The 14,270-nt window shown below is 45.1% G+C and overlaps 1 protein-coding gene across 4 annotated transcripts in view; it reads left to right on the plus strand.

The window, feature by feature from the left end:
• Window positions 1–12,225, plus strand: part of NOS1 (nitric oxide synthase 1) — a 102,584-nt gene extending 90,359 nt beyond the window's left edge. For 2 of the 4 annotated variants that reach the window (XM_039332551.1, XM_039332552.1), the window contains exons 19-29: window positions 1,130–1,268; window positions 1,588–1,666; window positions 2,283–2,476; window positions 2,894–3,063; window positions 3,658–3,868; window positions 5,377–5,464; window positions 6,627–6,748; window positions 7,529–7,677; window positions 8,019–8,213; window positions 8,959–9,077; window positions 10,922–10,979. In XM_039332551.1, coding sequence (XP_039188485.1) covers window positions 1,130–1,268; window positions 1,588–1,666; window positions 2,283–2,476; window positions 2,894–3,063; window positions 3,658–3,868; window positions 5,377–5,464; window positions 6,627–6,748; window positions 7,529–7,677; window positions 8,019–8,213; window positions 8,959–9,077; window positions 10,922–10,979 — 1,524 coding nt within the window. Of the gene's footprint in view, window positions 1–1,129; window positions 1,269–1,587; window positions 1,667–2,282; window positions 2,477–2,893; window positions 3,064–3,657; window positions 3,869–5,376; window positions 5,465–6,626; window positions 6,749–7,528; window positions 7,678–8,018; window positions 8,214–8,958; window positions 9,078–10,778 lie in introns of all 4 variants that reach the window. The other 2 variants (XM_039332553.1, XM_039332550.1) reach the window with 2 other exon arrangements.
• The last annotated feature ends 2,045 nt before the right edge of the window (window positions 12,226–14,270 follow it).

The following is a 14,270-nucleotide window of genomic DNA, read 5'->3' on the forward strand; positions in this document are numbered from 1 at the left end:
TTCCTGATTCCTGCTGATAGGATAACGAGCAAGCAAGAACCTTAGAATTAGAACAACTCACCAAACCCCAGCCTGGTTAACACAGTTCAATTCATGCATCTGCACAGTCACTTAGATAGTGGAGGTGGGCAGCGTATTAATCTGAGGAGTAAATAAATCGGAGGCTACTAATTGCCTAACCCTTCCCCACACTCATCTAGGGAAGGGGGAGTCCCGTGTGTTTCACTGTTGAACTGCACTTGGAGGAGAAGATTTGGCAGAACCTGGGGGGGTGGAGTCAAAGGAGAACCAGCCTCGAATCCTTACATCACCACAAGCAAACTAAGTCCTCTTGAATTCCATGGATGCTTATCTAACCCCAAGCAGGTGTTCACCAATAGCTGAGAAGATTTTTTATTTTTTTTTTGGCGTGGACATGATTAGCAATACATTAATTGGTTTAATTGATAAGTTTAACTGGACCTTCACATTTGGACCTGGTCTTTCTTGGACCTGATAGTTCTTGTCATTAGACCCAGAATGATAACCTTCATCGGGAACCCGTTTTCCTGAATTTTAAGTCCATCTCTTGTTAATGGGGGGAAAAAAAACCCAACCCAACAAAACAGATTGATGGGGGAACCCCTCTGAAAGGGACTACCAAAGAGCCTACATGATTGGTTGCTTAGTGATAGTCCAAGGATGGATCACCTCGGGGTTACTTACAACCCACTTGTAAGTTATTTACAATCCATGGTCACATGATCGCAACTCATGATGTTTTTGCCAAGACTGGTGTATACTTCTAGTTTTCAGCAAGAACACCCCACAGCAAACAATGGGCTTGCTGAACTGTTGCAATGTTTGCTTTACGACCGCACTGACACCCCCCCCAAAATGGTCATAAAATCAGATCTGGTCTTGTGATGATCCTCTTTCCATAACCATCACAACTAATGGTGAGGCTCCACTGCGGTCGTTGGTTAAGGACTACCTTAGTCTTCAACTCTGCTTGTGCTGTGTGGGTAGCTCCTTAAATCTCACCTCTCTACTCTGTTTGAGAAGAGGAGGATCTTGGTAAGACCCTTCTCCTTCCCCCCCTCCCCTCACCTTTCCTGGCCTTTCCTTGAGTGCTTGTTGTGTCCTGCAGGCAGCGTGTGATGTCTTCTGTGTGGGGGATGACGTCAACATCGAAAAAGCCAACAACTCTCTCATCAGCAACGACCGCAGCTGGAAGAGAAGCAAGTTCCGGCTGACCTACGTGGCTGAGGCTCCAGAGCTGACCCAAGGTATTATTCTGGGCTTCCTAAAGATGCTTTTCTTCCAGATGCCATCTGGGTGCCTTGGAGGTCTTCTAGTCCAGCCCCCTGCTCAAATAGGTTAAGAAGTTAAGAGCAAGTGCTCCATGCATGTCTCCTTATGCTCTGAAGCACCTCTGTTGGAAGCCTGAGCGAGGCAGGTGTCAGTGATTGCTAGATAGGAGAGCACTGGAGGCAAGCAACACCTGGCCATTTGCTGACCTCCTCCTTGTATCAAACTGGGGTATCTTCACCTCTGGGAGCCTTATACTCTGCTCTCGTTGCTTATGGATTGCTTTTTCCTTCCCAGGTTTATACAGCATCCACAAAAAACGAGTCTACGCCGCTCGGCTGCTGGCCCGTCAGAATCTCCAAAGCCTCAAATCCAGGTAGTTACTGTAGGAAGGGATTTACTCCAAAATGGGCTTATAAAGAGCTTTGCAAGGACTCCTGCACTGTGGGATTTTTTTTTCAAGAGTGGCACATTGGAGCCTCACCAGTGGGACTCAAAACCATGGCCCGTGTCATTATTGTTCCACCGAATGAATATTCAGTAATGCCCTTACACCTGAACAGGAAGATAATGTTTAGCCATCATTAGACGTAAGCCTGGCTCAAGCAAAAGATGGACTGTTACAGACCAGAGATAGAGTAGGCCAAATATTTTTTTGAAAATATGTTCATAAAGGAGAGTATGATAACTCCTTAAACTCCGGCACAGGCTGTGTGTGAACACAGAAATGTTTGTCTGTGTGGTGGAATGCAGTCTGGATTCCCAGGTGGGAGGGGCCGCATTCCAGAAGACCAAGAGACAGCACAGTTAAGAAGGCTCCTCCTTAGCAATTCTCAGGATATATCTTCAATAATACAAGTAGTTGCTTTAGTTTTTCGAGATTTCTGTCCATAGGTGAGGAATTATAAAGAGAATTGTTTTGAAGTGATTCAGTCTGTCTTTCCTGCTTTTGAAGACTGACAGTGTGAAACTTGAAACTTCTCTTTTTTTAGCCGTTCCACCATTTTCTTGCGGCTTCACACGAACGGGCAGCAGGGGTTGTGTTACCTGCCCGGAGATCACCTGGGAGTGTTTCCGGGAAACCATGAAGATTTGGTCAACACTTTGATTGAAAGGCTGGAGGATGCACCTCCCACCAACCAGCTAGTAAAAGTGGAACTTCTGGAAGAGAGAACTACAGCTTTAGGTGAGAGGCCCTCATTTCATTCTTTTGCCTTTGTTTAGCAAATAAAAAACAAACACAATTAAAGAATACTTTAAAAAAAGCAGTTCAAAAATAAATAACAACCAATCTGGAAGATTTGCTCCAGGTTTTGCTAACATTAAAATTAATTCATCTGACATTTTATAACATCTACTGCTCCAAAAGGAGAAATTTAAGGATGATTAAAATTTAAGTAATGATATTGCCCAATTATTACAGAATGGGAGTTTGTCGTGTAATTTCACATATAGAAATGATCACTTATGCCTCATTATTTTAATTTTAAAAAAAGTCCACGAGTCATAAAAGAGCCAAGGTTGCCTACCCCTGCTCTAGCACATGTGAGGTCTTCAAAGCCAGTCCTAACTTGAACTCGTGACATGGGGTTTGAATCTTCAGGTACCATCAGCAACTGGACCGATGAGGACCGCATTCCTGCTTGTACCATATTCCAGGCGTTCAAATATTACCTGGACATCACCACCCCTCCCACACCGATTCTGCTGCAGCAATTTGCCTTACTGGCCACTGACGAGAAGGAGAAGAAACGCTTACAAGTTCTTAGCATGGTAAGAAGGTGGTGAAGAGGGATGATGGGGAATCTTAGTTAGCTCCCTCTCTTCCACAATGTCCAGAGCATCCATGTGATAATTTATCATAGGGGTATCCAACCTTGGTCATTAAGACTTGTGGACTTCAACTCCCAGATTTCCCTAGCAAGCATTCTGACAGTTGAAGTTCCCAAGCCTTCAAGTGGTCAACTTTGGACATTCCTGACTTAGCATGTCTAGACCCACCTTAGGCTACATTCAGACAGGTGGACTTCAAGGCTGGCTGGGGAATTCTGGGAGCTGATGTCCACACACCTGCAAGTGGCCAAGGTTGAGAAAAACTCTGTTCTAGAACTCTGTTCTAGATCTGATACATGGTTCAAAAGCTGAACTGCGAGGATGAAATTGAAGAAAGTTATATAAATGTAATGGCCTGGAGTTGTACTTGCATATTTTCTTCATCAGAACATGAATCTTGCTGATCCCATTGGGAAGGTCTTGTTGGACTAGAGATAATCTGTCCGTCTGCTTGGCTGTAATGATTCTACTCAGCGTGTCAATCTCCACTTTTTGCCTGGAGCTAAACTCCCTGCCTTCTTTCTTCCACACAAGGGTCTTCAGGATTATGAGGAATGGAAGTGGTCGAAAAACCCCACCATGGTAGAAGTGCTGCAAGAATTCCCATCCGTGCAGATGCCTTCCACCCTCCTCCTCACCCAGCTCCCTCTGCTTCAACCTCGTTACTATTCCATTAGTTCCTCCCCAGACATGTATCCAAACGAAGTGCACCTCACAGTGGCTGTGGTGTCCTATCGCACCAGAGGTAAACCACACTCTCCGTGGCCTGGAAATCAGGATCAAACCCAAACAAAGCAGGCCACGTCCCAAATGAACAATACTGCCTTGGCCTAATAGTATAAGGCTACTTGGGAGAGCTGAATTTAGCAAAGCACTAAGCTGGACTGATTTGCAAAACAAATAGCTGGCTATGTCTTTTTGGAAACATACGGTAAAGAAACTAAGACAGGGGTCCTCAACCCCTGGGCTCCGGCCTGTTCAAAACTGGGCCACGGGAGAAATAGGCAAGAGCGCACATGCGTGAAGCTCAATTTGTGTGAGTGGAGGGTGCTTGCACTCACATGTGAAACTCCATTTGCACGAACAGAGCTTCGCGGATGAGGGCAAGCATCCTCCGCTCGCACAAGTGGAGCTTCGCGTGTGAGCATAAACACTTGCCCCTCACACGAGTGGAGCTTCATGCGCAAGTGCAAGGACCCTCCGCTCACATCACGAAGCTCCATTTATACGCATGGAGGGCGCGCACGCACCACTCGCACAAATGGAGCTGTCAATTCAAGCAAATCAGCACCGTGGAGAGCTCCACTTGGACAGATCAGTTTCTCCTGCTAACTAGGTTCCATTGCTCTGATCTTTGTGATGAGAGACCTTTGGGGAAAAGATCTCCGATGTTCACTGAGCCTTGGTGTTCTTCTCATCAACGTTCTTTGCGCCTTAGCCTTTGTCTCCAAGCCCAAAGTCACCACAGTAGTCCAGGATAATGGCATAATTTTGCCAAGCACAACGTCCTCCGTGGAGATTAGTCTTTCGTTTCAAATGTAAAGATAAAAGCATATTACAAGCAAAGTTCTGAGGAGAGCCACTGGCCCCACATTTGAGGGACTACAGAATGTGCTACATCTGGACCACAGGTAGTGGCCTGCTTTAGCGAAGGTGCTGGTTTTGAAGCTTGTGGTGAACATCAACCAGGAGACAAAGGAAGACGCCTGGCCTGGACAGATCTACTTTTCAGGTCCAAGTAACTCATACTGCTGTCACGATGATTGTTTGTTTCAATGCATTTGGGTTGTGCATTGCTTCATATTTGAGTCCAAAAGGGTGAGGTAAATACCATAAATATTGTATTCATAAAAAATACTATAAATATAGTATCTATACACTTTACAAGCCTGTTTATGATGCCCATTGTATCATTGTCTAGAGCAATGGTAGACAACCTTGGCTCTTTTATGACTTGTGGACTACAACTCCCAGAATTCCTGAGTCAGCATAGCTCATTCAGGAATTCTGGGTATTGAAGTCCATGAGTCACAAAAGAGCCAAGGTTGCCTACCCCTGTTCTAGAGTATTTATAGATTACTTCCCTACGGCCACTTTGAACAACTTAATATATATATATATGTATGTATGTATGTATGTATGTATGTATGTATGTATGTATGTATGTATGTATGTATATGTATATGTATATGTATATTATATGCATTGGAATCTTACTAAATATTATCCAACACCTTCTGCATCTTTTCCTAGATGGGGAAGGTCCAATACACCACGGAGTATGTTCTTCCTGGTTCAACCAGATACAGGAGGATGAGGTGGTGCCATGCTTTGTTAGAGGGTAAGAAAGGATAAAGTGAAGATTCAAAAATGAAACTAGAACATTTGGGTGCCAAACTGTTGTTAATCTTGTTGAAGTTTTCAAACACAAGTTCCAGTTTCTACTCTATGTTGATCTCAATGTTGGGAGTCAATCCGCCCTTGATTTAACTTTGGCTGAAGACTCCCAAATGTGTCTTGCTCAAAGCAGAAATTGCATTACAGAGGGTCCTCGACTTAAGCGATTCAACTAATGATGCTTCAAAGTTACAACAGCCTTGGAAAAAGTGACTTTATGTTCCTAAGTTATAACGGGAGATTCTGGTTGTTACAAAACTTCAACAGTAGAATCAGTTCCCTAGGGATACTGGAAGCATTCTTTCTCTGGGTATATTCATGCAATAGTCGGATGGCTATCAGATGTTTTACTTCAGATTAAAATAGTATAGCCTCTTTCACCGTCAGAGCTCTCTAAGCCTAAGGCAGCTGGCTGGGGAATTCTGGGAGTTGCAGTTGCATCTTAAAGTGTCCAAGGTTGAGAAGCATTGCTCTAAAGCAGGGGTCTTCAAACTTGGCCCTTTTATGACTTGTGGACTTCAACTCCCAGAATTCCTCAGCCAGGCACGCTGGCTGAGGAATTCTGGGAGTTGAAGTCCACAAGTCATTAAAGGCCAAGTTTGAAGACCCCTGCTCTAAAGCCTATAAGGCTGGATTGATTTAAGGTTGCGATCTTATGCTGCATTGAGGGACGTGAAATTCAACTGCACGCTGATAAGGCAACACCTAGACGTTCAGTCACTCTGTGGATCGGGATTTTGTGATTTTCCTTTTGCAACTAGATTCCACAAGAGAGCCAGTTTGGAGATCAAGAATTCTACTCCTTAGAAAGCAGTTGGGTGACTTTGGGCCAGTCCCTCTCTCTCAGCCCTAGGAAAGAGGGAATGGCAAGCCACTTTCAAAAACATTGCCAAAAAAGCTTTAGGGACCTGTCCAGGTAGTTGCCATGAGTCAACCCTGACTTGAAGGCACCAAAAATATAAAAAGATCCCACAGACTGGAGCATGGATTTCCTCTAACCTTCTCAACAGTGGCTGGTAGAAGCATTCTACTAGTCTACTTTTCATGACTTCCTGATGGAAGCCAACTTGTGTGATGACAGTGAGACTCCCGTTTTGTTTCTCCAGAGCACCTGGATTTCACTTGCCACAAGATCCCCAGATTCCCTGCATTCTGGTTGGCCCTGGGACTGGAATTGCACCTTTTCGGAGCTTCTGGCAACAGCGGCTCTTTGATCTCAAACATAAAGGTTGGTTAATTTGGGGAACGCGGATGGATAGGCATGCAATAGTAGCAAATGAGCTGATTTTAGGAAGAGCATATATTTTGGCACACATGAGTAACGAGCTAAAAGATGTCCCAAAAGATGCTTTTTCAGGAGGCCACTGGACTTCCTTGTTTTTCTTTGAAGATGTTTCGCTTCTCATCCAAGAAGCTTCTTCAGCTCTGACTGGATGGTGGGGAAGGGAAGGATTTATCCTTCTGCAGACAGCTGTTCATCTGCCTTCTTTTAGCGAGCCGTTCACGCTACCTGGAGGCTTATCTATGTCTTCAGGGTCACCTGAGTGGTGCAAATGGGTGTAGAGCCTTCTTGGAGCTGTTGAAAGGACTGTGTTGTAGACTGGAGATAGATGGTGTCATATCCCCCCCTCTGTTGAGATAGGGCTGTTCAATTTTGACCTAGATGGCCTCTTTGAGTCATCTTTCAAACCAGCGGTCCTCTCTGTCCAAAATGTGGACTTTGCTGCCTTCGAAAGAGCGAGAACAATTAATCAGTGAAGCAGCTTGCCTCCAGAAGTTGTGGGTCCTCCATCACTGAAGGTTTTTAAGAAGAGACTGGACAGCCATTTGTCCAGAATGGTGTATAGGGTCTCCTGCTCAAGTGGGGGGGGGGGTTGGACTAGGTCCCTTCCAATCCTATTGTTCAATGTTCTGTCTTCTAAATATGGACACGGGTCTTATGTATGCTACTAGGATGACTGGTAAGGGGAAAAAAAAAACCTTTTTCTTCTCCCAATCTTCTCACTAGGGCTGAAACCATGCCCCATGACACTAGTCTTCGGTTGCCGACAATCCAAGATTGATCACATTTACAAAGAAGAGACTTTGCTGGCCAAGAGCAGTGGGGTCTTCAAAGAGCTGTTCACAGCCTATTCTCGTGAACCAGAAAAACCAAAGGTAAGTCACCTCCCCTGATCCACAGCCCACCCTGAGCAGATTCTCCTGATCATTGCCTAAAAGTCTGTCCCTAAGACAAATTGGCCATCAGCAAGCACACAGAGATAAATAACGCCTACACCCCATTCCAAAGAGACAGTCAAAAAGCAGCGTCAATAGGGGGAGCTGGATTTGCTGAACGACTGCATGATTCGCTTCACAACAAAAGGTGGTAAAATCTGATGTGATTCCTTTCACAACTGCCCTGTTTAGCAATGGGGATTCTGGCCCCAGAATTGGTCATTGGTCAAGGACTCTCTGCCGGTGTGCTATAAAGCTTTTGTCTTTTTTCCTTTTTATAGAAATATGTGCAGGACATCCTGCAGGAGCAATTGGCAAGCTCGGTCTACAGAGCTCTGAAGGAGAAGGGTGGTCACGTCTACGTGTGCGGTGATGTCACCATGGCTGGAGATGTGCTCAAGACCATCCAAAATATTGTTCGGGAACAGGGGAAGCTGTCAGCCGAGGAAGGCGCAGCATTCATTAGCAAGCTGAGGGTAAGCCAACATTCCCATGGTGTGTTTCAACCTTCCCTGTACAGAGCCCTGGTGGCACAGTGGTTAAAGGGCAGTATTGCAGGCAAACTCTGCCCACAACTGGAGTTTGATCCTGATTTCTGTGTTCCTTCTGTCTCTCTCTATTGCTTTCTCTGTCCTCTGTTTCTCTCCCTCTCTTTTTCTTTCTCTTTCCCTCTCATTTCTCTTCTCTCTCTCTTTCTTTTTCTCTCCTTTGTTTCTCTCCTTCTCTTTTTCTTTCTCTTTCCCTCTTATTTCTCTTCTCTCTCTCTCTCTCTTTTTCTTTTTCTCTCCTCTGTTTCTCTTCCCTTTTTCTTTCTCTTTCCTTCTATCTTTCTCTCGCTTCTCTTCTCTCTCTCTTTCTTTTTCTTTCTCTCTCCTCTGTTTCTCTCCTTCTCTTTTTCTCTCTTTCCTTCTATCTCTCTCTCTCTTGTTTCTCTTCTCTCTCTCTCTCTCTCTCTTTCTTTCTCTCTCCTCTCTCTCCTCTTTTTCTTTCTCTTTCCTTCTCTTTCTTGCTTGTTTCTCTTTTTTCTCTCTCTCTTTCCCTTCCCCTCTTTCTCTATTTCTCTCCCCTTCCTTCCTTCCTTCCTTTCTTCCTTTCTCTTTCCTTCCATCTCTCTTTCTCTCTCTCTCTCTCTCTCTCTCTTTCTGTTTTCTCTCTCTCTTTCTCTCTCTCTCTCTCTTCTGATTCTCTTTCTCTCGACCCCATAAACATACCATTTTGCAGGATGACAACCGATACCACGAAGATATCTTTGGAGTCACTCTGCGCACGTACGAAGTGACCAACCGCCTCCGATCTGAGTCCATTGCACAGATCGAGGAGAGCAAAAAAGACACAGATGAGTGAGTGCCTTTTTCAGCTTTTGTGAAGTGTTCCTTCTAAAAACCTGGGCTTCTGGGTTCTCAAAACCTGTGAGGTGGGGGAAAAAATAGACACTTTTAATACCTGGGAGGGCTCAGTGGTGAAATGGCTCAACTTTCATAGCGAATGTAGGTGGGCGGATGGTTTGGAAAATGTTCTGTGTTTCTTCTACCAGATCTCACATACTTTGACAAACAGAGTTTCGCTTCAGAAATTATTCCAAAGCAGAAGAGAATGTTGCAGACATTCTCTTGAGTGTGGTCTTTTTGCTCTTACTTTGTGAGGAGATGACCAATGAATGTGTGTGAATGTCCTGTTTTACGTTGCCCGGTCTTCTCCCAGCCTTCCCACACCCCTTGGCATCTCAAGGGATGAAATCTGGAAGGAATTACTTCCTTCGGGAAGGAGCTTGAAACCCCTGGAGAATTCTCTTCCTCCAAGAGTCCTCCTGGTTGAGGAGTCCTCTGCCCACAGATCTGATGGAGAAATTCAGTTGTGTCCCACCTGTACTTTGAACATTCCTAGCACGGCAGAATATATGGGCCAATTTGATCTAGCGCAGTGGTTCTCAACCTTTTTAATGCCGTGACCCCCCCAACCGGTCGTAAGTCGAGGACTGCTCAACCGGTCGTAAGTCGAGGACTACTCAACTGGTGCAGCACCGTTTGCAGATTGGGGCTTTTGGCGGGCTCAGCAGGGCAGAGACAGCCTGGATAATTCCTATTGGCTTTTGAAAGCCAATAGAATTAGACTCTATTCAAGAGAGTCTATTCTATTGGCTTTCAAAAGCCAATAGAAGAAAAGGGAGTAGCACAGCTAAGGAAAAGGGGGAAAAATGGCGGACTGCGTTGTTTGGCGACCCCCATGAAATGGTCGTTCGACCCCAAATGGGGTTCCGACCCACAGGTTGAGAACCACTGGTCTAGCAGTTAAGGCACCAGGCTAGAAAATTGGAGTTGGTGAGTTCTAGTCCTGCCGTAGCCATGAAAGCCAGCTGGGTGACTTTGGGCCAATCACCAGGAGACTGTAAGTTCTAGTTCCACCTTAGGTACAAAAGTCAGCTGATGACCTTGGAGCAATCACAAGGAGACGGTGAGTTCCAGTTCCACGTTAGGCCTGAAACCCAGCTGAGTAACTTTGGACTAATCACCAGGAGGCTGGGAGTTGTAGTCCCACCTTAGGCATGGAACCCAGCTGGGTGACTTTGAGCCACTCCACCCTTCTCAGCCCAACTAGCCTCACAGGGTTGTTGTGGGGGAAACAAGAGGAAGAAAGTGTGTTGGATCTGTTTGCTCTTTTGAGTTATTTGTGAAAACAAGAAAGGCGGGATATAAACAAACCAACCAACAAATCTGGCCGGATCCAGATCCTCTTTATATACAGTTTGTCAAAATGCGAGATTAAGAAGCAGTCCGACGTTGCAAGCTCTCGATGCAAAGGGTAAGCTTTGAGCAGTAAACATAGACTTACGATAGCCCCTCACTGAAGTGGAAGGTAAAAAGAAAGGATCCTATTGTGCCTTCTCTGGGGGTTTTTTGGGGGGGGAAGGGGGTCTCCTCTATCTATCTTATAGCTCTGGGATTTCCAAGGGTTAAACAAGCCTGGCCCCCACTCAGCCTTTGGAGACCAGCCGATGCTAAGAGGAAGTCTTATGCCAGTCCTAACTGCCAGCTTTCTTGCAGGGTGTTTTGTTCCTAATATGGACAGTGGGGCCCGAGGTGGGATGCCAGGCCAGGCCGGTCACAGCAGCTCTTGCTGCACGGTTCCAGGCTGAGGGGAGCTGGACCCTGTAACTGACCGCTCGGCATCCATTCCATTTCTCCAGGGATTTGACCGTCCACGACCTTTGCTCTTCTGTGTCTCGTCCGGTTATTGTATCCTGAAGGAAGCGTTGCTACCGATGCACTGATGGGTGATAAAGAAATGGACCATGGAGTTGTTTCTCTTTCTCCTCCACCCCCCCTAACCCCTTCCCACCCTGTGGTCGCTTTCTTTTCTCGCCCTGTGCCCTCCTCTCTGGAGCTCCCCTGCTGAAGCGCAATGGCTGTTAACAACCTTGCCGTGGCTTTTTTCCGCCAAAAAAAAAAAAAGCACAGCCACACTCTTTCATCCTCTCTCTTGCTGCGGACAAGGCCGTTTCCCAGGGCTGCATGAAATCCCCTCTTCTTTAGCAATCCATCCTCTGCAAGTTTGGGGCTTCGGGGTTGGGAGGCCAGGCTTTTCTCCGGCTGGTGGCGGCAGCGTGCCCGATGCAGAAAGTTGGGGCTCTGCCCAAATCTCTGCCCGTCCACTCAGCACGATTTGCTTCAAAAATCATTGGCTCGCTTTCTTTTTCCTTTTTGTCCCATTGTCTTTTGCAAATGGGGGGGGGGGCGGTGAGGGAGAAAGGGAGAGGGCCGATGCCTGCTTTTTCTGTATCTCTGCTCGTGCGCAGCCTCTCCGGCTGCTGTTTCACACAGGGGTCCTCTCCCCTGTGAAGGCAGCCACCCACTCCCCCCTCTCAGCATGCCGTGTTCCCTTCGGACTGTCTTTATGTAGCTGTGTTCTATAGGGCTCTCCTCCTTCTGTCCCGTCCCTCGCAAGTTTACAAAACCCAGTGGCCACCAAGCCGAAAAGGATTTGACCGAGAAGCAATGGTACCCCAGCTCTGCCTTCTTGGGATTTAACGAGATGATGAATGGACAGCAGATCCTCCCAATAACTCTGAAATTGTTTTGCCTTCATACTGGGAAGCAGAGAGAACAAGGACGCTGCCCAAAGACCAACTCTGTGGAAACATAGATACAAGCCAGAGACGCTCCCACAATCTTCGCAAAAAGCTTCGAAGTGTGTGTGTGTGTGTGTGTGTGTGTGTGTGTGTGGTGTGTGGAGGAGGTCCTTTTCAGCCTCTTTGCCAAATGACCCCTAAATCAATGGCTGGATTAATCAGTTTCAGGGAAATTGGTTAAACCAAGGTTGGAATCGAGGTTGGAAATGGGGAAGATAATTGACAATGCTGTCATCACTGGGGTTGGTTCCCTCCCTTTATTTCATCTCTCCCTCCCTCTAACTTTCGGATTTGAGCCCGGTCAAATATCCAAAACAAGTCGTGCGTATTTGGCAGTTTGCATCCAGGGAGGTGGTGGAGATGGGGAGGGGGGGAGGGTTAGGATATGCGAAAGGGCTCATGGCAAAACCCATCACTTTTTTGGTGCGTTATTTTTCCATAGCAGTTTACAGCAATTTTAACTCTCATTGGGGAGAAACTACCAAATGGGGTGGATGTTGGAGACGGAGGACAAGCTAATACTTGGAGTAATCCAGTATTTGAACTGATATTGAACTTGTAGTAGTTGGGTTGGGAAATTAACTGGCCACTTTGGATGTGAGGTTTAAACACATCTTAGTCAGCCATTCTTAAATTTGCACATCCTGATAGATGACACTCCATTCTGAATCCGTGGTTTGTTTGGAAAATGACCTGGCTACTTTTGCCTCTGTGAACTTAAGACCTATTTTTTATTTCTGTGCGCTGTCATCTACATTTTAAGAAGACATTTTAATCCCTCGTACATTACCATTCTAGTTCGGTCCTCATTCATGCCTTCCTATCTCTTGATTGTACCATGCCTTTGTGATCAAAGAAGAAATATAGCTTGTTGCCTTCAAAATATATATTAAAAAGAAAAAGAAACTGAAAAAGAAGAGAAAAAAAATCAAACCACCACACTGTGATAGGATCAGATCTTGTCTTGCACTGTGTTAGGGTATCAGCGTTTCCCCAGACAGACAATCAACTGCATAGATGTTGCCTTTTAAAGCAGCCACACCACTGGATGTCTGGAGCGCAAACCGGTTAATTGTGAGTTTACATAAAGCTGTTCCTGTATGTATGTTCACCTTACTTGTATTCCTCTATGGATTATCAGTCTGTTCTGTGGTTGAAAAAAATAAATAAAAATGAGCAGAAATAAAATGAGGGAAGCGCGCTAGAAGAAAAGAGCATTGCTAACACCATCAATGAGGATCAGCCAATCCACCAAGGAATTTAGCATTTGCACAACTCACTAAGCCGACAACTTGCCAGGCCTGAAATGTCAAGCTATGCTCTAACCAAGGTCAGTCATAGTTTACTGATTTTAAACCTGGTTCTTTGAATCATTTGGACCTGGACAGAAAGAGTCCTATGAAGTTATGGATCCCTCCTAGCCTTCCAACCAAACAGTTGGAAGGCTAGAGTGGCTAAAAAATTGAGTCCATTCTAGCTGCAACTCTTGTTCTCCTATTTCTATTTTCCCCCCTTCCCCTATATAATATATCATCCAAGGGGAGTGGGGAGGAAAATAGCTTCTCCTATCCCATCTATTGGTGGTTCTGATCCGAGTTGGGCCACTGTTGTGTTTAGTTTTAGTTTTGCAGTTAGAACTTTAAAAAACCAAAAAAAAATCAACAATGAAATGTTTTTTCATCGCTATGGCCAACTCGCCAAGTAAAATTTCTAGAATCACAGCAAAAACACCTCAGGCTTTTTGTGGAATCTCTTCCAGGACAAATATACAAAGTTAAATTAATTTTGATGGAACCGTGGCCAATAATAATAAAGTAAAGTCAATCCAGAAGCAACCAGAGTTAACAATAGTTTTGACGAAAACGTGGTCACCGATAATAAAAGTAACTAAATGAAATGATTAATTGATGCAGCGTTGAATTGTCCTGCAGCATCTTCTCCCATGATGAGCTGGCCATGGCGAATTGTCCTGAAAAAGTGGTTGAGCTACTGGCCACTCTTTGCTGCTAACAGGAAACTGAGCTGGCTTCAGTTTTGCTGTATCATCTACGTATATATTTTATCCAGTGCTTTTTTTGTTAAAAAAAAAAAAGGTGCCAGAACTCACACAGGTCATACAACCTGTCTTGCCTATCCTACAAGGTTTACCTTTGTAGTTGAAAAAAAAAAAAACCTTCAATTTTTAGTGTATTTAAAAGACTAGGATTTTGTTCAAGGTAAGTTAATACTATTAATGTTACCATGCACAAATCCGTTGAAAAAAGGTACTCCATAGAACTCCATTCCAGTGCGTTCTATGACAAAAAAAAAAAAAAGCCCTGATTTTATCCATGGCTCTGGCTGGACTCCGCTTAGTCCGTTGTACAAATCTTTGTTCCTCGAATGCTCCTGAAAAAAAAAGATGATC

Source organism: Crotalus tigris, unplaced genomic scaffold (assembly GCF_016545835.1).
Source record: "Crotalus tigris isolate CLP2741 ecotype Arizona unplaced genomic scaffold, ASM1654583v1 scf7180000024461.5605484, whole genome shotgun sequence".
NCBI lineage: Eukaryota > Metazoa > Chordata > Lepidosauria > Squamata > Viperidae > Crotalus > Crotalus tigris.